General features: G+C 39.8%; 3 protein-coding genes and 1 non-coding gene across 4 annotated transcripts; 1 reads left to right on the top strand and 3 right to left on the bottom strand.

Annotated features, from left to right (window-relative positions):
* Positions 1–669: 669 nt before the first annotated feature.
* On the bottom strand, positions 670–1570 carry LOC143879575 (early nodulin-like protein 14). The gene is made up of 2 exons (XM_077382026.1): positions 1294–1570; positions 670–1206 (listed from the first exon to the last, which is right to left on the bottom strand). The coding sequence occupies exons 1-2, from the start codon at positions 1472–1474 to the stop codon at positions 845–847; spliced, it is 543 nt and encodes a 180-aa protein (XP_077238141.1). The 5' UTR covers positions 1475–1570; the 3' UTR covers positions 670–844.
* Positions 1571–3034: 1464 nt separating this feature from the next.
* On the bottom strand, positions 3035–3108 carry TRNAI-AAU (transfer RNA isoleucine (anticodon AAU)). Its single transcript has one exon. It is a non-coding gene; the product is annotated as a tRNA-Ile (tRNA).
* Positions 3109–3215: 107 nt separating this feature from the next.
* LOC143879573 (Tetratricopeptide repeat (TPR)-like superfamily protein) lies at positions 3216–6244 on the top strand. The gene has a single exon (XM_077382025.1). The coding sequence runs from the start codon at positions 3335–3337 to the stop codon at positions 4574–4576; it is 1242 nt and encodes a 413-aa protein (XP_077238140.1). The 5' UTR covers positions 3216–3334; the 3' UTR covers positions 4577–6244.
* A 731-nt stretch (positions 6245–6975) lies between these two features.
* LOC143879576 (magnesium transporter MRS2-1-like) lies at positions 6976–16766 on the bottom strand. Its single transcript, XM_077382027.1, has 5 exons — positions 16065–16766; positions 8999–9127; positions 8541–8873; positions 8410–8457; positions 6976–7525 (listed from the first exon to the last, which is right to left on the bottom strand). The coding sequence occupies exons 1-5, from the start codon at positions 16650–16652 to the stop codon at positions 7295–7297; spliced, it is 1329 nt and encodes a 442-aa protein (XP_077238142.1). The 5' UTR covers positions 16653–16766; the 3' UTR covers positions 6976–7294.
* Between the last annotated feature and the right edge of the window lie 7722 nt (positions 16767–24488).

Here is a 24488-nt window from a genome sequence, read left to right on the forward strand (position 1 = left end):
CATGTAGCTCCGCCCCCCCTGCCTGGTCCTAATATTGGACAGGTTTAGAGGGCCTAAACCTAGTGCGTTAACCCCTCTCTTAACTGCTTCCCCATTAGTATTGAAGGCTTTTTTTAGGTATTGGTTAGGTGCCTAACGAGGCACCACATATATTCGCTTCTAATCTAAATAATACCACCACTCAGAATCAATTGGAAAGAAGGTGAGGATTAGATGATTAAGCATGATTTTTGGGTCTTGTGAAGCAACGAGGACCCCATCTATTTGGATTTTGAGAAGGTACTTGTTTTCCCTCAGGCCTGTTGTTTTGGGTTTTGAGAACTGATTGTGAGTCCAAAAAGAATATTGGACTCAAATTAAAACCTAATTTTGAGTTCAACAATCGGTTCCCAAAATCCAAAACCTAGTTTTGATTCTTTCGTTATTCGTTCTCTCGTATGAGAAATGGCATTCCAATTTTCAGGAAAAAAACAAAGGCGAGAGTAGAAATGTTGTCATTTTTAGGAAAAGACAACCAAAAGAGGTGTAAATAAATATATAGGTCTGGGAGTACTTTTATTGGCACGACCTACATCTATGGTGAAGAGACCAACAATGTAACAGCCGTGATCAATATGTAAAAAACAAACGAAAGAGAGAGAGCAGATCTTAAAGGCCTAGAGAAGAACATACCAATAAACGAATATGTATTGAGATTAAAATCGCAAGGAACACAAAATATCGATTTAATAAAAAATAAATCTAAAATAAAGACCCAATCTCTCTCCTACAACTGCTGTACCCTATTATTTCGCATTCTAATCAAATAGAAATCACTTCTAAAAAAATAACAAATATCCCTCTCTCAGATAAACATAGCTGCCAATCCCCCCAATACCACCAAACCACCAACAAAACCACTCCTTACAACCTCCAAACCAGGGGCACTGCTCGTCGGAGCAATTGCCGGACCGTCAAATTCCATCGGAGAAGGCGCCGGAGAAATCCCACTCCTTTGTCTGTTCGAAAGCACCACAACAATTAGTTTCTGACCCTTCTCGCAATGCCCAGATGCTCCACTAATGAAATAGAACGGTCCAGATCTCTCGAGCTTCACCGTCACGCTCCCTCCTTTATAGGCAGCCATTGGATTCGATACATTGCAGCTCTCGTAACCTTCTCTGGTCACTTGCAACACAGAGTCTTTCTCATCATTGAATTTCCAAACTGCAATAAGAAAAAGGAAAAGGGAATGTTACAAGAAAAAAATAGACCCAAATGAAAAACATGAAAACCCAGATGGTGAAAAATTACCTAATGAATCGCCGATTCTGAAACGATTAGATTCGGCCCATTGATTTAGGGACTCGGAAGTAGAGGATGGGATTTTCCATGAGTTGGTCGTGCCTCCAACTAAGAAATCTGTAGCTTCGGAGAGGCTGAGAAAGAGAGAGATTAGGATGAGAGAAGAAAAGAGAATTCTTGAAGAAGCCATGGATTGAAAAAGAAGAATGCTAATACTGAGAGCCTGAAAGTTTCTCTTCTTCTTGGAGAAAGAGAGAGGGAAAGCAAAAGCAGTGAAGTGAGAACCCTATCAGGTGCCTGTCCTCTATTTAAACTAGAGGGAAAGAGGAAAAAATAGCCGTTGAGTAAGGTTCGGATACACGAAGCTAATGATTTTGACAAGTGGCTCGAGCAGCTCGCTTTGTCAGTTTCAACGGTCGAAAAAAGAGGTAACGTAAAATAAAGGAATCCGAAGCGAACAGTCTATAGTTGGAAAGCGGTGTTTATTTTACGATGACTAGAATGCCCACTCTCTCATCCTGCTCTTGCCATCTTGCTGCCGTATTTATTTCTTTTCTTTGTTGTTTCAAGGGTATTTCTGTCCAGGTGATGTTACGGGACTAGTGTGACTCCACGGCATGAGATTAGGGTGATCCATACCCTTCATCCAGTGGGCCCATCAAGGAGATCACGAGAATCGAGTCTTGGCAGATGATTTGGGACCCATATTAAAAAAATAAAATAAAAATGGGTGATTATATTTTCACTCCCTGCATTGGGGCACCCCTTATAACGTGATTTGACGTAAAAAAGCGTTAAACTTACCCACTTTTCACGGGAAATAAAGTAAAAAAGAAGAAGAAAGCAAACACTACTAAAAAACTCCTACACCAAAACTTATTTACAGGAATCCCCTAAAAAATTCCTTAATTACTATTATCACCACCTCGTAGGTTGAATAGATAAAGTTATTTACCAAATTTACTCTAAAAATTAGATAAAGTTACTTTTAATTGGATGAGTAGAAATAGCAACACACAAATCCCTAAAATCTCCCTCTCAACATTTTGATTTTGATAAAAATTCTACTTAGTTTGTCATCGTTTTCTTTCCATTGGATTTTTTTTTAGAATTTTTTTTCATGGAAAATTTGTTGGAATATTTTCAATGATAGATTTTTTTGGAAGTGATAAATCCGCCCCTTCTGATTAATTAGGACACCTAGGAACAGTATATCAATGATGTAGAGGGATTCAATGGGGGCTAATTGCCACATACACTGCTACTGCTGGGTGTCCCAAGTAATCAAAAGGGGTGGATTTATCACTTCCCTTTTTTAAACCTATGCATAGAGTGGGTGGGGCCCATTTTGATAGGGTGAGACCCACCATTTTACAGCTCATGTTTTGATATGCTAAGGCCCACAATTTAAAACATTTTTGATAGGCCAGGACCCGCCATCTCTACCCAAATCCTTGCATTGGCCTTGGGCCCACCATTTTACTTCATGTTTTGATGTAGTGGCTCCTATGATCTATGCCCAATTCAATACAAAGAGTGGGGCCAACCATTTTACACCTCATGTTTTGATGAGGTGGGTCCCTTGATCTGCCGCAAAACTCATGAATATGGCATGGCCCACTTTATAGAGAAAAATTGTAGGGGAGATTAAGATTAAAAAAAATTGGGGAAAGAAACAGGGGAGATAAGATAAAAAAAATTGTAGGGGAGGTGAGAAGAAAAAGGGGAGGATAAAATAAAAAATTGTAAATGGCCCATGCAGGTCTCGAACCTGCGACCTTCGCGTTATTAGCACGACGCTCTAACCAACTGAGCTAATAGGCCAATTTTATAAACATGCGTTACAATTATTTAAACATACAGAAAAATCATTCTCCGCCTTTCTCTTCACAGCAAATGGGTTCAACTTAACAACCCGATAATAACTTGTCATAATGTTGTAGTTCAAGCCACATATCTCATGCAAAGACCCATGGAGATGGTTTAGTATTCCTGGATTGAGATTGATTGAGAGTGTAAAAAAAAGGGGAAGAAAAGTTCTGGCAGAGAGATGAGCGTACTCTCGCGTAACAGGCTCTCCGCAATTCGCAATCACACTATAACCAGATATCTCTCTTCCATCACCAATACCCATCTGAAAAACCCTAACAAAACCCAGAAACCACTATCCCAAAACCCTAACCCTAAAACCCACAATCCCCTCTTCAACCCCTTCTCTCGCTCCATCTCCTCCTACGCCTCCCTCCTACTCAATCCCGAACAAAACCCCTCAACCCCAACCCTACCCCCTCCTCAAAACCCTAACCCTAGAACCAGAACCCCTCTCGAAAAGCAATTCGACACATGGGTCCACAAGCTCAAACCAGGCTTCTCCCATGACGATGTCATAGACGCCCTCCGATCCCAATCCGACCCCGATCTCGCCCTCGACATTTTCCGATGGACCGCTCAACAGCGTGGTTATCGCCACAACCACGCCACTTATCAAACAATAATAGAAATCTCCGCTGCCGGAAAACGCTTCGGAGCCGCCGAAACCCTAATGGACGAGGTCGTCTCTGGCGCTTGCTCCGGTAGCCCCTCTCTTTATAATCTGATCATTCGATTTTGCTGTTGCCACCGCCATCTATTTAATCGAGCATTCGATGTCTTCAAAAAGATGCAAAAATTGCCTGATTGTAAGCCTACACTTGAAACCTACACCTTACTGTTGAATTCTCTTCTTAGAAGGTTCAATAGATTGAATGTTTGTTATGTATATTTGCACGCCGTCCGATCGTTACTTAAACAGATGAGAGCTTCTGGTGTTATTCCTGATACTTTTGCTTTGAATTTGATCATAAAAGCCTACTCTAAGTGTCTAGAAATGGATGAGGCGAATAGGGTTTTTCGTGAAATGGGTTTGTATGGATGCGAACCGGATAGTTATACTTATAGTTATATGACAAAAGGCTTGTGCGAGAAGGGGAGAGTTAGTCAGGGTTTTGGTTTTTATATGGAGATGAGGGAGAAGGGTTTTGTTGCTAGTAGTAGTACTTATATGATTTTGATTTGTAGTCTTGCATTGGGGCAGAGGTTTGATGATGCTATTGAAGTTTTGTTTGATATGCTTGATAATTCAATGGTTCCTGATCTTTTAACTTATAAGACTCTCTTGGAAGGGTTGTGTAGGGAAGGGAAGGAAAAAGAGGCGTTCGAGCTTATCGAGGAAATCAGGAAGAAGGAGGGTTCGATGGGGAATAGGACTTACACTACTTTGTTGAATGGGTTGCATTTGCTAAGTCGGGGGTAGATTTCATTTATTCTCCGTGTCTCTCAATTCATAATCATATAGCTTTTCTGGAATTTGAGCTCGGTACATTGAGTTGTAGATTGTTGATATTGGGCTCTTGTAGGAGAAATTTTGTGAACATGGAAAACTGGTTATTAGAGTATGGGGCAGTTGTTGCAGCTCTTTTGGAGGGAGAATTAGAAGATGTAGCTGAGTTTCCACTTATTCTAAGAGTGCCTACTGATGTCATGGGGGTGGGACTAGCTGTATGGCTGCAATCATGGGAGGCAGCTTTCCCATTGAGTCTTCTAATAGTTTTCAAGTTTTTGTTTTATGAACATTTGATGAATGATTTATTCATGCATTCGCTCGAAGAAAGAAAAAAAATGCAATGTATTCATGCATTGCTGAATCAGTGATGGTTTCATGGTGCCCCTTTCATTGGAGTTATTTATAGAGAAGTTCCCTATGCATTTGTGGCTTAATTTCTCATTGGTGAACAAGAAACAGCTGCCTTAAAGCAGCCCGGGATTTTGGCATGAGCCCTTTGTTTTCTCAGTTATTATGTGGGATCTGAACTGATAGTTCTCTGTTGATGGTTTGGATTTCTGTGTTTTAACTCCATCTCCATTGCTAACAATTTGGCAGTATCTTGCGATGACTGGCAACCCTCCGAAAACCATAAAGCCTATATGATGTGTATATGATACTGCTGTCGCCGTACAAATGAGGGATCCAGTGAAATAACATTGTTCTAGACTAATTTTCCGATTACGTTGATTATGTAGAGCTAGGGACTTGTGCTGCTTATTTAGGGCAGTGGTGAGGGCTACTAGCATTAACATGTCTAGAGACTGGGAGTGCTAGTTAGTGAGATCCTTGCACCTGGTGTCCCTTCATGAAGATATTTTTTTTTGTGAACTGGGCTATCTGTATAAGTTTATCGATGGTTCTTTTGTTCAGATCAGAGCATCTGCTCCTTAGAGTTGATAATCAACTTGCATTCATCTTTCAGTTGCGCAGACTATGATCCTGATTCGTTCACATTCCGTGGCTAGCTCCTCTCTTGGTTTGTTTCTTGAAGAACACATTGGTAAACCTTGGTTTGACAAGCAACTAGGATTTGCTGCTTCCAATTTAATTGGCATATTTGTAGCTTTTCTTGGTTTTGAATGGCCTGGCGACCTCGGATGCCCCAAAATTTCACCATTAGAAAGATGGGCATTGATCGATTAGTCCAACATACAAAACTGAGATTTCATTGGGAGTCGTGATATTTGATTCCCTAGTTTTCAGTTTCGAGCTTTCTGTTCAAGGAAAGAGCCGACCTTTTACCCTTTTGTTGATTTGTATTGGGAGGCATGATGTTGTATTGGACTGTCCACCTGATAAGCTTGCTTTGGATCTCCTATGGCCTAAAAAGCAAAACTTGGGGCCCTTAGGAGCTGGCGCCTATTATTATGGAAATTTCAAGTTCGTGCAAAGCTATCAAACCATGACTACAGCATAAATGGAGATTGGCCAACTCTGGCGCTGGTTGTAGTGAGCTTATCATTAGTGATGTGTATCTGATTATTTTGTGTGTTCTCTATGTTTTTGTGTACTTGATGTAATTTTGCTTCTCTTGAGGACATCTCGCCCTACTGTTCATGCATCCTACTGTTTATGTACCCTGCTGTTTACATATCAGTTCCTCTGCATTGCAATCACCTTTCTTGGGAAAAAAAAAAGCCTAAAAAGCAGACCAGTAATCTAAGGGTGCAATTTGGGTCGGTTTGGGTTGAGCTTTTGCTGACAAATGATTTGGAATCATCCCAAACCCAGACTCGATTTTATGGTAAAAGTTCAACCCGAATTCCCAAAGATCAACAGTTGCACCCTTACAATAGTCCAATCCTAACACCCAATAATATGATAATTTTTGTTTGTTTGAACATGCACGATAAAAAAAACTCCATATAGGCAACGCTTCTCATTTTTGAGCCGTAGAAGATCCAAAGTGATAACACTAGAATATTCTAATCTGACCTAATTAAATCTACTTTCCTAATCTCTCTTGCTTGCCTCTTCTAATCCACTCGGCCAATCTATCTAGTTGCTTCATTTAGCCACTTACCCAATCTACCTCCAAGATGATCCAACGGTGAGATCTTAATCCAATCCAACTGTTGGATCTCACATCTTCTAACAAGTAGGACACTCTCTTCTAACAAGTAGGACACTCTGATTTGAAATGGTGACTAGACACGAGACTCTTAAAAACGGGCTATGCGGTCAGGGATGCCCCGTTTTTTCATTCTCCGCACCTGTAAAAGGTTGAAGCTATTATTACAATGGTTTCCCAATAATATCATATTATTTATAAAACTACTACAACCAATATTTGCAAATAATCATATTTAACTTTAAAAACACGCCAATATCAAACATATTACATTCAATTAGTTTTTAGAGGTATCCAAGGAAGCCATTACATTGTATAAAGACATCTCCAAACTTTCGCCCATTGAACTGCAAATTAAAAAATTTACAGAGAAAAAGGTCAATGAAATGATAATTGCAAATTTACATACAACAGAAGAATGAATGGGAGGGTCTTCTCTCACATATTGAGAATCTATGTACAAAATGGCTTGAATGAGAACCCAAATTTTTTTTTCTTGAACGGTAACGGATTTCATTCCAAGGAAATCAAAAGATACAACCAAGGAATGAACATCTCTGCTATTTCTGTTTTATCTACAGGGGCATAAGTCTTCTGTGCTTATAAAACCACAAAAATGCACAGAAAATAGTAATCCCACATATGCCAGCGATAATAAGAACCCACTTGAAGGCACCTGCACTATCAAACAGAGGTATAGCGAAGTTCATTCCGAAGATGCCAGCTACGACACCAAAAATGGCAACAACAAATGTTGCAGTTGTAAGCAGCAGCTCGAATTGGATCAGTTGATTCCGAACATTGTCCTGAAAGATGAATAAACTCCAAAGTCAGTAATGCCAATTCCATTCATAGGATATCGATAAGAAAGAGCGAAGAATCCCTGAGCACATTATTTTTTGGTTGTTAAGCTGGGATTCTGCAACCTCAAGGTTGACAAACAAAGTCTAAACCATTGAGTTACAGGCCCAACCCCCTCCCTGAGCACAATTTCTTCATGAGAAATGGCATGACGGTGCATTGTCACTAGGTTCCCATGTGTGTGGCATGTGTTTAGGGTTATGTTTCGAAAATCACATCGATTGGTCAGTAGAGCTTTTACCAGTAAATGTAAATTGTTTTAGGGAACTGATACTTCCTTCCCCTTTTATTTGTTCTCTCCAAGAATGACTACATTTCCACCTCCTTTTGTTTGTCTTCTCCAGTTCTAGGCACTTTTGTTTATTTTCAGTGTTAGTGTCTTCAATGCAGTATACATGATCTGAACTGTTGATCGGGTCAGTAATGCACAATACTCACACTTGCAATATGATCCTAACCATCTGTTTAGAGAATGTTTCCCGTTGAATGTGAACCCTTGGTCAACTTTTTTTTTTTTTGGTTTCAGTATATAGGTTAAAACTCATTTGGTTAGGTTGCTTAGGATTGTCTGAGTGGTGCATGTTTTGCATTATGCACATCCATCATGGGGCTTACCAGATGAATGGCCTGGATCACATAAATGTGTGCCGCATGTACCAGATAAGAGACACCAACGTCCCCAGCTTACCCATAAAAAAAACAGACACACCAATGTTGAGAAGAAAAAAAAAGTGCCCTACTTCTGACACTTCCCATTTTCAGAAAATCACAACCAAGATGAATCTTTAATTCTTTATTCCAGAAAATGGAATACAGGAGGAATACATACCAGCTGAATGTTTATGAAATCCTCTGTATCATCAATGTACTCTTTTAGCTGGAAAAAGAGAAACACATGGTTAGATGTTCCTGCTTGCATATACGAAATAAGAAGACATACTACAAGGAAGTGCAGTTTACCGATGTCAGTTTGTTGAGGGTGCTATCAATGACCACAAAGTATGCTTCCAGCATCATTTCTAACTCCTCTATGTTATCAGTGGCACTGTCTGAACTCTTCATGCTCTCGTGCCTGCTCCTTGCAAGGCTCAAACTCTTCTCGAGCTTCCTTGATTCTGGGGGTGAAGAAACAGGAGAAACTGGTGCAGAAACCGACAGTCCAGCCCCGGTTGAAGTGTACCCTAAAGATTGATCACCGTAAAATGACGATTCCATCCTCCTCTTCTTTTCAGTCAGATGTATTTCAGCCATATCACCATCATCATCCATTAGCTGCTCTATCTCATCCCTAACCTACACACAAACCAAACTTTAGAAAAGCTGGCCACAAATGATGCATGCATTCTTGGAAGGCAGAAAATTTTTATCAAAAGAAGAAAAAAAGAGAAAGAAAAAGATAAGATAGTATGTGGAAACACCTTTTGAACTCTCCGGGTCAAAGCGACAAGTCTACTTTTCAACCGACGGGCACGTTCCAAGTTCAAGGTACTGATCTTTGACGTCAGTTCATCTAATAACGGGTATGCTTCAATTTCTAGTTCTGCTGCCTGACATGAGAAATTGTATTTGAGTTGCGTAGATATTGAAATTAATAGAAGTCAATCTTAATAGTAGTTTAATTAACATGAATATGATCCAACTCACTATAATGTCTTTCAGATTGATCGAGTTTGAAAATCCAACTCTTGCAGCAAACCAAGCAACAGAAAAGAAAAGGCTAATCAAATAATTAATACATAGGGTTGTGATTATTTAACTTTGAGCACCCTCATAAGAAAAGCTAAAGTACAAGGAAGAGAGCAACTCATTGCACTTCCAATCACTAGTGAACACAGATCACAGAAAGCACATACTCTCAACAAATTAACACTATTGAATGGTAGACATAAAACAACATAGCAATTTCAAAGAAATGATTACCCTCTATCTCATACAAGGCACAAAAGAAAATGGATATCTTCGTTTTTTTTTTTGAATGGTAAACAACAGAGCTGACTCTACTCTCGACTGATAAAAATTAAATGATAAAGTATTTTCGTCACACAATTCTAAAGATGTCAATAGGTAATCCTATGAAAGGACCACCACAAGGATAAAAATAAGGTGACAAGCTACATAAAACAACTCAACTCAACTCAACTCAACTAAGCCTTTGTCCCAAACTAGTTGGGGTCGGCACAAGCTACATAAAACATGGTACAAAAATATAGGGAACAACTTAGTCTGTAAGGTCTGTTTGGTTGCATGGCATCAACTCGAGGAGTAGCGGAATAATTAGTCAGAAGGGTGAGAATGATCCTACGAAGCTGATTTTTTGGGCACACCCTATCTATGTGATGACCTATCAAATGAATGGTTTGGATCACCCAAACAATGAGGGCCCACTATGTTTTAAGCCGACGGAGTAGATAACTTATCTACACGATCGTGTAGGAACACTTTACTCTCTCTCTCTCTCTCTCTCTCTCTCTATATATATATATATATATATATATATATATATATATATATATATATATAGAGAGAGAGAGAGAGAGAGAGAGAGAGAGAGAGAGTAAAGTGTTCCTGCGCTCGAGCACAGATAAGAGCACAGAAACAGGGGAGGGTCACATTGGGGGCGAAGGGGGGTGTTGGATCCAAAGCATTCATTTGATGGGCCCTTTCATGGATAGGGTGTCCACCAAAAATCAGCTCCATTGGATCACCATAGGGTGTCCATTTGTGGGGTGAAAAATGGGCAGATTTGTGGACAAACAGTATCTGTCCATTTTCTCCCCCACAAATGGACACCCTAAGAGGGTCCAATGGAGCTGAGTTTTGGTACACCCCCCATCCATGATGGGGCCTGTCAAATGAATGCTTAGGATCACCCCCCCAATGTGGCACCACCCCTGTTTCTAGCACTCGAGCGCATATAAGCTTATACGCGCTCATCATAGATAGGATGTGTATCAAAAATCAGGTCCATTAGATTATCCTAACCCCTCCAAAAGCAGAGGGCAAAAATGGGCAGATTTGTCAACAAACAATGTCTATCCATTTTTCCCTCCACTTTTGGATGGGTTAGGATGATCCTATGGACCTGATTTTTGGTACACACCCTATCTATGTAAAGGCCTTCCAAATGAATGCTTTGGATCACCCCAAAAAATGTGAGACCCATGTGTTTGTGGCTTTTTGAGCTCATATAAGCTATATGAGCTCGAGCTCACAGACAGTTTTTCCATATATATATATATATATATATGAGTTAAGTGAAGCTACACATACGTGTAGCTAACTTAGCTATACCGACGGCTTAAAATACAGTGGGCCCACATTATTTGGGTGATCCAAACCATTCATTTGATAGGCCCTCACATTGATAGGGTGTGCCCAAAAAATCAGCTCCATAGGATCATCCCAACCCTTCAAACTGTGAAGGCAAAAATTGATAGATTTGTGAAGGTTTTTACACGTCCAATTTTGCCTCCACAAATCGTAGGGTTGGGATGATCCTATGGAGTTGATTTTTTGGGTACACCCTATCTATGTGAGGGCCCATCAAATGAATGGTTTGCATCACCCAAACAATGTGGGGCCCACTGTATTTTAAGCCGTTGGTGTAGCTAAGTTAGCTACACGTATGTGTAGCTACACTTTTCTCTCTCTCTATATATATATATATAGGGAAAAGGTGAGTATGAGCGGCCCCTCATATAAGCTTATATGAGGTGACAGCTAGAAATACTGTAGGCCCACATTTTTGGAGCGATCCAAACCATTCATTTGATAGGCCCTGACATAGATAGGGTGTCCCCAAAAAATCAGCTCCATAGGATCATCCCAACCCATCGAACTGTGGAGGTGAAAAATGGGCAAATTTATACCTGCGCATTTTCACCTCCACAGTTCGAAGGGTTGGGATGAACCTATGGAGCTGATTTTTTGGGCACACCCTATCTTTGTCAGGGCCTATCAAATGAATGGTTTGGATCACTCCAAAAATGTGGGCCCACCGTGTTTCTAGCTGTCACCTCATGTAAGCTTATATGAGGGGCCGCTCATACTCACTCACCCCCCCCCCCCCACACACACACACACATATATATATATATATATATATATATATATATATATATATATATATAAACAGTTCCTGCGCTCGAGTGTAGGAAACAAGGGCGGCCCCACATTTTTTGGGTTCCTAAGCATTCATTTGAAAGGCCCCATCATGGATGGGGTGTGTACCAAAAATCAGCTCCATTGGATCATCCTAACCCTTCCATTTGAGAGGGAAATGGACAGATACTGTTTGTCCACAAATCTGCCCATTTTTTCACTCCATAGATGGAAGGGTTAGGATGATCCAATGGAGCTGATTTTTGGTACACACCCCATCCATGATGGGGCCTTTCAAATGAATGCTTAGGATCACCCAAAAATGTGGGAACACCATGTTATCTGCGCTCGAGAGCAGGAACTGTTCTCTCTCTCTCTCTCTCTCTCTCCGTATATATATATATATATATATATATATATATATATATAGAGAGAGAGAGAGAGAGAGAGAGAGAGAGAGGAAAAGGATTGTACGCTCGACCGTACCTAAGGTTAGGTACGGTAGAGTGCCAAATCATTTTTTTTGGTCATCTAAACCATTCATTTGCAAGGCCCCATCATAGATAGGGTGTGTACCAAAAATCAGCACCATTGAATCATCCTAACCCCTCCAAAACTGGAGGGCAAAATGGGCAGATTTGTGGACAAACAGTGTCTGTCCATTTTGACCTCCACAAATGGATGAGTTAGGATGATCCTATGGAGCTGATTTTTGGTATGCACCCTATCTATGATGGGGCCTTGCAAATGAATGGTTTAGATGACCAAAAAAAATGTGGGACCCATGTGATTTGGCACTCTACCGTACCTAACCTTAGGTACGGTCGAGCGTACAATCCTTTTCCTCATATATATATATATATATATATATATATATATATATATATATATATATATATATATATATATATATACGGAGAGAGAGAGAGAGAGCACACCATTTTTTTGGCACACCGTGTGTGTAGGAACCGAAAACTATATATATATATATATATAATATATATATATATATATATATATATGGGGGCGTGGTTTCTGAGCTAGAGCTTAGAATACACCATCTCCCATAGTAGTTTGACTCATCCAACCCATTCATTTTATACTACCTCACATAAATAGGGTGTTCCTAACAAACCAACTCCATACCATAATCCTAACCATCCAATCTATAGCGTAATTTCTAGCCATCCATTCTAAACCTTCACAAATCATAACCCTAACCATAACCCATAATCCTAACTATAACCTATAGAATGAATGGGTTGGATGACTCAAACAACAATGGGACATGTGGTTTGTGAGCTCTAACTCAGGCTGAGCTCGAGCTCAGAAACCATTTCTTTTTTGAAATGGGCTCAGAAACCATTTCATATAGCTTATATGAGGTGGCGCTAACAAAACATAAGGGGCCCACATTGTTAGGATGATCCAAAGCATTCATTTGAAAGGCCCCATCATAGATAGGGTGTGTACAAAAAATCAACTCTATTGGATCAGCCTAACCCATCCAAAAGTGAAGGGCAAAATGGATAGACACTTTTTGCTCACAAATCTGCCCATTTTTGCCTCCACTTTTGGAGGGGTTAGGATGATCCAATGGAGCTGATTTTTGGTACACAACCTATCTATGATGGGGCCTTGCAAATGAATGGTTTGGATCATCCAAACAAAGTGGGCGCCCATTATGTTTGGTGAGCGCCACCTCATATAAGCTTATATGAGGTTAACCTCAGGAACTCTATTCTCATATATATATATATGATTGACTAGGAGACATCCCTGGGAGTCTCCAGGGATTTCAAAGCTATATTGGCAACCAAGCAAAACCTCTAAGCCTTTTGTGCAACCAAAGTACCAAACATATACTAAGAGCTAGTCTTCAGACATCCACTGATAATGTTGAAGGCAACTAATAATATTCTGGCAAGGTCTTATTTTTGTGTCTAAAGAGGATTATTTCTTCTTTAATAACTCCAAATCAGTACAGTTTCTTGGTTGCCTGCCAAATTCTCGATGATGTGGTTGTCCAGAGGTCCTTGATTCAGTTAGGTAATTTGGGTCCAGCCATGTGCTTCTAGAAATGGGCTTTGGTTAAAGCAGAGCAAGTGAATAATCTTGGTGTATTCCTACCCTTCATTTTCTTGTCCTTGTTAACAAGGGTCAATATGGTTACTTTATCTCTTCTAGAGGTATAAAATAAGGTGATCTATATCTCTCTTTCTGATCACACTTACAGCCAAATCAGTCGGATTCTTATATTGAAAGGATACTTACATAGAAAAGCAGTTGAATGGGTTATCTGAAAGGCTTGTGGCATGCCTAGGGGGCACGGGTGGTTTTCACATAAATATATAAATGGGACTGTTGATCCAGAATCAGATTCAGGAAATGAAGCTAGGAATATTAACACCCTTTTGGATTTTATTGAAGAATGCACTGGTAAGGAAAGAAACATTCCACAAGATTTTTCCTTTTTTATTCTCCATGGAGCCAACTGCCTACAATCTATCAAGCCAATGAGATACAAAGGGAACACCCAAGACATTCCGAATCTGCCCAAAATACCGCTCCAAATTTCTCGAGCTGCCTTACAATGAATCAATAAATGATCCACTGATTCTCCAGCCTCAAAACATAGGGAACAGTGATCAATGATCATCATCTTGCACTTTCGCAAGAAATCCACCATTTGAATCCGCTCAAGGAGAGCAGCCCATCCAAATACATATATCCTGGGCGGAGCTTGGATAGACAAACCCTAGCTACTCTGGAGACTACAGGACAAGACACAAGGTGGAGGTAGAAAGATTTTACGGAGAACTCTCCCGACGAATTTGGGACCCATACCCTTATATATGAACCACACCTCTTTATGTAGCATCCCTCTAGAATTTCAAGAAGCCTGGCCACCGACTGCAGCTCATGGTCAAAGAAGTTACTCCTAAAAATTGGTATCCATACAACCCGATCCTGCCTTCTCTCAAACAAATCCTTCACTAGGCCCTCTTTGGATGCAGGCACTACAAACAACTCCGGAAAGAGATCCTTTAGAGGAATGTTGGAGCGCCACTTGTCATACCAAAGTCTAACCCAATCGCCAGAGCAAACTTTGAACCTAGTTCCTTCCTTGAATAGATGCAAATGTCGCAAGATATCTCGCCACACTGTAATTCTAGACTGACTGAAACTATCCTCAAACTCCCAATGCCCAGCGCCTGCCCCATACTTGAAATCACTTTAGCCCAAACCTGCAATTGCTCCTCCCCAAACCTCCATAAACATTTTTGTAGAAGCGTCTGATTCACTTTCTTTATCTTTCTAATCCCTAAGGCCTGCTTTAATTGGTTTGCAGACCTCCTTCCATCTAACAAGAGATAAGCCACGCTTCTCCACTGAACCCCCCAACACTTGTAATATTCATCTTATGGGGAGTCTTGGTATTAGACTTCCAACCTTACAAATACCTCTCTCCCTTCTTTTCTACATTATTTCCCATGACTTGGGTGGCCTCCTCCAAGTATTTACTCTTTTTCTTTTACATCGACAGTAAGAAAAGATGAGATACGAGAACCGTTGGCCTAGGACAGAGATATACAACCTACTACAAGTCACAGTCTATAACAATGGGAACACATCTCATAGAAGTGGAGCCTTCTCTCATCATCAATTGTTAGGACGATCATCGCTTCATCAGCATACAATTTTCCCATCCAGTTATCATCAGCACTTCAAGAGTACTTGTGAATTTTTTTTAAAAAAAATAGGGTGGTCCCTGGGTATCAGACAAACTTTTTTAACTTCCAAAAGCTCCCCTTGCTGAACCACTGATCTTCTAGAATAAAATAGAAACAAAAGCCTTAAACTAGATGCCTCTACGAAGATAGACGATTGCCTTCCCGGATTAGAAACAAAATCACTGAAATTTATCCTGACTCCCCAATGCATCCTAGAGCAAACCACATAGGCTAGGAGTGTTGTGGAAGAATCTTTCAGTTTCGCAATTAGACATTCCAGATTCCTAACCCATGTATGTGAGTTTTTATTAAACATTAACCTCTCTGCATTGTAACAATACAATTGGATTCTCTCCTTGCATATAGATTACTGCCTGAAGAAATATTTTCAGATGCAATGGACCTTCAAAACCATTGCCCCATCTCTATGAAATGGATAGCTTCTTTGACTACAATTCTATGTGGATTCAAAAGTTTGTATCCCGGCACTCAAGATTTCAACCATTACCTACCACACCTATGCTTCTTATATCATCAGAATTCAAATAATATAAACCAATCAAAGCATTCAACTTCAAACAAAAACCAATCCATCAACGCATTAAAAAACAAAAAGAAGAATGAATTCAAAACTCTCCTCTCTACACACCTGAGCATCAAGATATGTACACGCAGCCTCCAACGCGACTTCAAGTGCCCTAAACTCAAAAGGCAAACAATCCGGCGAAGTACCCCCAAAAACATCATCATAATTAATCCCCCTCCTTCTTCTCAAATCCACACCCCCTCCCTCCGTCCTCCACGCTTCCCCAACCTTTAATCGCTTCTGCAACTCCCCCACATACTGCAACACATAATTATCCAAAGAATTCAAAAGAAGAACCTCATCAGCAGTGATTATACATCGAATCTGTTCCAAGTTAACCACAATCGCTTTTTCCCTGCCGAGAATCGTTGATGGATAGACGAAGAGTGGGTCGAGGAGGCGGAGATCTCGTGCAGGGAGATCGCATCGTCGCATGATTGTGAATTTGTCTACCTCGATTATTTGATAGTTTCCAGAAGGGTCTACTCGAATCCAAGAACGGAGGCTCTGGCCACGTTTTTTGAGGCCTAGAAAATCCATGCCTTGGAAGAGAGGGCGTCCTGATGCTGAAGGGCGAGAAGAAGGTTCTCTGTGATTTGTTGATGTTGAGTGTGGTTTTGGAAGGAGAAAGGGTTCTTTGAAGTCCGCCATTAGAGGAGAGTTCAAGAGCTTTAGAAGAGAGGAGGAAAAGGGGTGTTAAAGTATAAAATGCGCGTGCCGTGTGTCTGTTCGAGGATTTGCCAGAATGGGAACGTAAGGGTTTGGAGAAAGTAGGAAAGCCAAAAAACATTGTTTCAGTTTTAACTTTTAAGTGAATTCGAAACAAAGGGAGATAAGTTTTTTCGCCCACCCATGTAGGATAATGCGGCCCCCTTTTAACGTAAATTTTGGGCAGACTTTAACGCTTTTTGACGTCAAATCACAGTAAGAGGGGGGCGAAAAAATCAGCGCCCTCAGGGCACTCGTTAAGGAGCATTTAAAGCACCTATTTTCATGCACCCCCACGCATATATCCTCAAACACATTTATTACAGGAGCAACGATTGTAGTCGAGATTTTATTTCCATAATTACAATTTCAATAAAAGAGGCTTGGGTTTGGTTTTTACAAAAATACCCCACCATGACAAAATAACAAGAATACCCTCATCTCATAAAAGATAATGAAAATATCCCTACTTAAACCTCATGAAAAATGACAAAAATACTTATATCTCATAGAAAGTGTTAAATACACCTATCTCTTCGAAAAAAAAAAAAAAAAAAAACTCATATATCATGGAAAATAAAAAGACCCTATCTCATAGAAAATGATCAAAGTACCACTCACTCATAAAAAATGACTAATACACTTATATCTCATAGAAAATAATAAAAAAGACCTATCTAATGCAAGACAATTTACATGGTGGATGGCTCTGCACTTACGTACAACCCGAAAAAAATACTGGTGGCCGCATTTTTTTGGTGATCCAACCATTCATTTTGTTGGGCCCGGATTTTATTCTCTAATTCAGATCTAATTTTATTCTCTAATAAAATCTTCTCCATAGAATAATCTTAACCCTTTGATTTGAGAAGGTTTAAAATGGACACCGCAATATAAAAAAAACAACATAGATCGGGGTTAGGATTGAAAAATATTTTCTGGGCAAACCCCCAACAAATGAAAAAAATACGTGTGCCGACATTGTTTGGGTGGGTGATCCAACCATTCATTTGTTGGGCCCTAATGTAGATAGTGTGGGCCCGTAAAATCTTCTCCATAGAATGATCTTAACCCTTTGATTTGAGGAATAAAAAAAATGCATAGATTAGAAGGTTATGATCATCGATCCTATGAACAAAATGCACTATCTCATAAAAATGACAAAATACACTATCTCATGAAAATGACAAAAATAAACTTATCTCATATAAAATAATAAAATATTTCAATCTCATGGAAAATGGGTTAAGGTACTTTAGCTATTATCTTTTATGACATAGGGGTATTCTTGTTATTTTCTCGTAATAGAAATGAAATTGTGGGAAACGTTTCTCTAATAATAAATGTGTTTTGAGGATAAAAGTGTGGGTACATGAAAATAGGTGCTTTAAATGCTCCTTAACGAGTGCCCTTAGGGGTCTACGTGTAGCAAAACCCAATGAAAAAAAAGGGGTCTACGTGTAAGGCAAAACGGTAATGATATCAGGGCAACAATGTCCTACCGTATTGTTGTAACTTATAAGCCCTTACACCATATAAAATCTCGGGAAATGATATCAGCATATTCATGTTTTAATAGTTGCACTAATGCAGCTTGTCTTTTCTTTTTAATTGCTTGTGAGGGCTTTCCGGGAACTGTAACAACCTTTGACAGCTCTTTAAATGATAAAAGATAACATGTGGTAGTGCAAATATCAAAGAATGGTTGTGTTAATAACATTTACCTTTCATAATTGCACTAACCTATTTTTTCTTTCTTTTATTACAATGGAAAAATTATTAAAAAAATGTGAACAATTGCTGAAATTATGAATAAGGGCAAAGTTCTAAAATCATGAGAAAGAGGTGTCAGGTATGGTCAGAGGTGTTTTAGGACAAGAATACCCTTCTCTTTCTTTTCCCTCCACCTTTAGGAACAAATCCCAATGCACTTCACCACTATTGATTTGAGAGGGTCATGAGTGTATTTAGACACTCAGAACAACTGTGTATACTCTAGTGTATTCTTCTCTCCTTCTAGATGTATACCCTTCTCTTTCTTTTCCCTCCACCAACCTTTTTCACCTTTTTATCTTCTTCTTTCCCAAGCCAACAATTTCCACACGGTAAAACTCTATTGCCATTGCCATTAGGAAAAAACTCAATAGGTTGTCTTTATTTTGCTCTGGGTAATAAGTCTATGCTTAGGTTTTACATGTTTTTGCATGTTTTCTGTTTACAATAATATGGTTTATTTTCATCATCTTTACAGTGCTCTCTTTCTTTGCTTACATGTTTGGTTTGATCTCTCTCTCTCTCTCTCTAGAGGAAAATCCGAATGGAACTCCTATCTATACAAAAAGAAGCACTAATTAAAAGGGCTCAAAACCAGTTTTTAAACCTCGAAACTACTATTTATACCACGGCACCACTATTTATTCCTTGAAACCAATCATAGTGGTTTCTAGAGCATACATAGTTGTTCTGAGTGTGTAAATACACTCATGACTCTATCTAATCAATAAGAGGCACTAGTTACACACTCAGAACATCTATTTATACAGTTGGAACCATTATTTAGACCTTTGAACTACTAAATTATGGTTCCAAGAGTGTAAATAGTGGTTCATACATTCTAATAGTATTTCAATGGTTCTAAGCGTTATAAAAAATTAGATACACTATTTAAACACTCAGAACATCCATGCATACACTTGGAACCTTTATTTAGACATCGGAACCACTAAATTGTGGTTTCGATAGATTAAATAGTAGTTCATACATTCTAATAGTATTCCATTGGTTCTAAAAGTGATATGAGTGTATCAATAATGATTTAAACACTCATAATCACTATTTATACACTTGGAACCACTATTTATATGTCGGACCACTAAATAATGGTTCCGAGAGTGTGATAGTGGTTTATAGCTTATTAATAGTGGTTCTAACTAGGGCTGCAACAGGGTTGGGTTGGGTCGGATTTTTCAAAACCCTAAATCCTATTATCTCGGCCCTGACCTTGAGTCAAGGCCGAAAAATCTCAACCCATTGCTAGCCCTACAGGGCTTAGCGCGGCCCCTGGCCCGCCCTGATTGGCCTGGGCCGGGCCGGGTTGGCCCTGATTGACCCTAGTGCAAATACATGTTAAGAGTGCTAAAAATAAAGCAAGAACATATCATATAGAACAAAATGATCAATAAATAGAGAAAGGGGACAAAATAAGACTATGAATTCAATAACATGACAGGCAACAGAGACAATTAATAATAGTAATCTAAAGAAACATCAATTCAAGATAATAGAAAACATTAGCAAAAGAAACATGCAGAGATGGTTCAATTTTATAATACGAAACTTAGGGTCGGCCCGACCTGAGGCATTAACCCAGAACCCGACCCGACCCTGAGTCAGGGCCTAAAAAATGAACCTTGACCAGCCCTCAGGGTTGGAAAATCCAACCCAGATCCTGTTCGGGCTCAGCACGGGTCAGGGCTGTCAGGGCCAAACTTGCACCCGTAGTTCTAACATTCTAAAGTGGGCCTAATTTGTCCTTGGAACCACTAATTCAAACCTAGGACACATTATTTAATGGGATGCAAATTTTGACTTTCGGATGTCCGAAGAAGGTATTTGGACTTCCGATAGTTTTGTTACAAACTTCTTCACATTCGAGACGTGCTTTCCGGCAAGAGAGACGTGCTTTCCGGTGAGAGACGTTACTTTCCGGCGCGATGGACGTGCTTTTCGGCGCAAGGGAAGAAAAAGATAAAAAGGTGAAAAGGTTAGCAATGGAGAGAGACGTGCTTTCTGAGGGTTTATTACACAAAGCAAAATAAAGAGAACAAACGGAGTTTTTTTTTTCTAATGGCAATGGCAATAGAGTTTTACTGTTTGGATTTATAGTGGCTTGGGGAAGAAGAAGATAAAAAAGTGAAAATGGTAGGTGAAGTGCATTAGGTATTTTTGTCCTAAAACACCTCATGACCTCATGACCATTCTAAAAGGTGGAGGGAAACGAAAGAGAAGGGTATTTTTGTCCTAAAACACCTCATGACCATACCAAACACCTCTTTCTCATGATTTTGAGAACTTTGCCCATCATAATTTCTGCAAATGTTTACATTTTTTTTAATAATTTTCCGTATTATTTAAAGAAGTGTCAAATGTTATTACAGATTTACAGTTTCCAAAAGGCCCGGACAAACCAATTAAAAATGAAAAGAGACTCTGAGTTTGTGCGATTATTATATCCAAGGTAGTGTCACTCCAGATTTGCCCGCCTGACTTTTTTCTCTCTTATCGGTGTTGATGTCTCTAGCTAGGCACATGTCTAAGGTGACTTTGACCGCTCATCTTGCCACGTCATCATAATTATAAAAAGACTGATCTTGGGATTGAGATCCTTTCGTGGACTATAGAGTCGATCTACAGTCCATATTTAGCGAGTAAAAAACGATGACCGAAGGAACCATTTCACTTTTCTGAAGGTGGATCCCACCATACCCGTGACAAAAATTTAAATGAATCTGTACCGTCCATCTGATAGACACGACAGGAAATTATATCTTTAAATAATAAAACAATATGAGTTATTGCGGTAATCAAAACATGGTTGTGCTGATATCATTTCCAGTATTTTTCAAAGAACACCGCGACAGAATGTTCAATGGGGCTTAGAATATCTTTTCTTTGATTTGATATAGTTGTGGAATATTATTTTTTCAGACAAACCATCCACGACAATAGACAATTTTATTTAGGGGGATGATATTTTCACTTCTCCAGCATTACATGCACGCTCCCCCTTATAACGTGATTTGACGTGAAGAAGTGGGCAAGACAATTTTATTTAGGGGGACGATATTTTCACTTCTCCTGCATTACATGCATGCTCCCCTAAGGGGAGTGCCCACTTTTTCACGTCAAATCACGTTCTAAGGGGAGCGTGCATGTAATGCAGGGGAGTGGGCAACTTGCCCACTTTTTCACGTTAGATCACGTTATAAGGGGAGCGTGCATGTAATGAAGGGGGAGTGAAAATATCATCCCCCCCCTTTTTTTTTAATTGCAGTAATCAAAGCATGATGAGAGAGAGGGAAGAGAGAGAGAGAGAGCATCATTGAATGGCATTCCAAATCCAAGTCAAGTTCCAATGGCTGCCGAGTGTGGACCCCGATCCCGAGGACGAATGTGGCGAGGGACACGAGGTCCCCCGTCGATCCTCTAAGATCTCCACAATGTGAAGGAGAGCTCTACCCAGGAACTCTCGAAATGGTGCCACTCACAGCATGAGTGACGATGTAAATGAGATACCTCTCGATTCAAGGACTGGCCCGGAACCGAGATGTACCTATAACAAAGAAGAGTCGCCATCCAGGGAAGTAGGCCCTGGATCCCATGAAATGCTCTGTTGCAACGGATAACCAGAGATACAAAAGTCCGTGCCTGATGACGAATGGGGAAGGTATTAAGCGCCCCCAATTCGCCCAAGTGCAAGCACCTGGTCTCTTATGCCATTTTTAATTAATTTTGAAGAGTTTTGGGCTAAAATCATGTGAAATGGGAACGAGTATCCCCGAGAAAACGTCTATCTATGCATGCATGACCCGGGGATGGGCAGAAGAAAATAAACATCCAAATCCTAACTCGCCGCATCTAATCCTAACCCATCACATCTAGGAAAGCAATAACATCCGCATGCACAACTACAGCTAAGCAAGTAATAGCAGATATGATAAGCAAAAAAACGGCAAATATCTACAGCTAAGCAAATGATCATGATAAGTAAGCCAATAAATGTCACAGCTAAGCAAGTAAATAAGCAAGTGAAACTAAACGCAAAAGGAACAAGCAAGCTGAAAGTAAACACACACGGAACCAAAGACAAACACATGATAAGCTAAAAGACGCGAGGAAAGAAAGGAATCAGAAAATAGACGGTATGCGCAAACCCAGGATGCCAGGGAAAAGAAAATGGGACATACGATAGACTCAGGGAGCGATTCTAAAGGAATCGAGCTCAGTGATCCTGATCCGCTAAAATCGGATAAGTCTCACGATCGTCATAGCCTATCGTTGGGCTCAGCGAGGACAATCCCTGTGAAGGGGCCACGCTGCGTTATCGCCCGTCCCAAAACCCGATAAAACGTCGGAAAACCGATAACACCGGCAAACCACGATCAACATCGGAAATGAAATGAAAAGAAGGCTCCGAGTGACCTGGCAATCACCATCCTTGCCGATTTTGGTTTTTGCATTTTTGAGAAAAAGCTTGAAAGATATTTTTAGATGCTGAAATGATTTTTTGAAGGATTTAAATGATTTTATTGAAAAGTTTGAACGATTTTATTGAAAAAGTTTGACTGAACTTGGGATGACGATCCCAAGCTGCCTACGTACCCTGTGAAAAGGGATCAAGCCAACGTAGTTCGAATGCTTTTCGAAATACGCCTCGAGTGTTTTGAATATTTTTTGATGTTTTTTGGATTTTTGTTATTTGATTTTTATGTATTTTTATCCCTTTTGATCGAAAGGGGTTTTTTTTGGCTCAAGAGGTTGCCGTCCGTCATAGCCTAAACCCGACGAGTGTTCCCAAAATCGATGGGGATCCCGAAATGCAGGGGGAATCCCAAGGAACGTGTGAAAGGATGAACCCGAAGAAGGAAAGAAATTAATCCCTAACCCTATAGAAAATGATCATCTCGGAGAGGAAGGAACCCTTGAGTCCTGTAAGAAAGGACGGCCTCCAAGAAGGGAAAATCCCTAAGCCCATGAGAAATGATGGGATAAGCAAAGAGACATTCCGTCATCACCTCAACCCGACAGAGAACTCTTGAAAGCCATTGAAGATATCAAACATTGAAATTAACTCCAAATTTCAATGAAGGTCCCAGATATTTGAGATAGCTCTAGTATTCTAAATGTAGACCTGAGAGTCAACCTAAAACCTGTAGAGAAAAGAAGAAGAAAAGACAAGGGTTCCGAATTGCTTCGATCCAAATGGGAAAAAAAATGAGATAGAAATCCGCAATTACTAAAGAATGATCGAATTTATGCTATACTAGGTCAACCTGATGCATGCGGTAGTTCCTTTTAGGCTTATAAAACAAACCAATCATGCATTGACATCCGCATTTCCCCATGGTCAAAATCAGCTGCTATAGAATGGGATAAAGGTCAAATTAAATGATCTAAAACCCTTATCCGAACTTTCAACCTCATCCCAACAGCCACAACAGATCCCATCCAATTCATAGCACCAAAAGACACATCTATGCCATTCAATGAGACCCATCTACGACGATCAATGAGACCCATCTATGCCGCATGAACTTAAGGCTCTAAGTACAATTTAAGGGTTGAAAGATCAGCTCATATAATGAAGATCAACTCAGCTCATGCAGTCATTTAAAACATACCGGTACCAACAATGAAGAACTCGAGGTAGATATAGACACTTCCCAGCTTAAACACTTGCATCCAGGCCACCTTAATTCTCACCACGAAACTGCAATCAAGATTACATCAACCTTAGAATTCAAGGGATTAGTATTTGAAATAATAGAGATGGATGGGCTTCGTACCGTTATCAAAATCGAATAATGTTAATGCCAAACGCTTAAATGAAAAGACATTGGTACAGCACTATCCTATCTAATACATACACTAACTCTACCCATCTCAAAGCATGAAAAAGGACATAAGCATTACTTTAAATGCATCAGACAATCATGGTCATAAAGCCTTGAAAATGTAACTCCAAAGTCCTTTACAGTCAACCCGAGCTGAGCTTCAACA

This window comes from Tasmannia lanceolata, unplaced genomic scaffold (genome assembly GCF_043159265.1).
Source record: "Tasmannia lanceolata isolate RefF3 unplaced genomic scaffold, GAP_Taslan_0.1 ptg000006l, whole genome shotgun sequence".
NCBI classification, from domain to species: domain Eukaryota; kingdom Viridiplantae; phylum Streptophyta; class Magnoliopsida; order Canellales; family Winteraceae; genus Tasmannia; species Tasmannia lanceolata.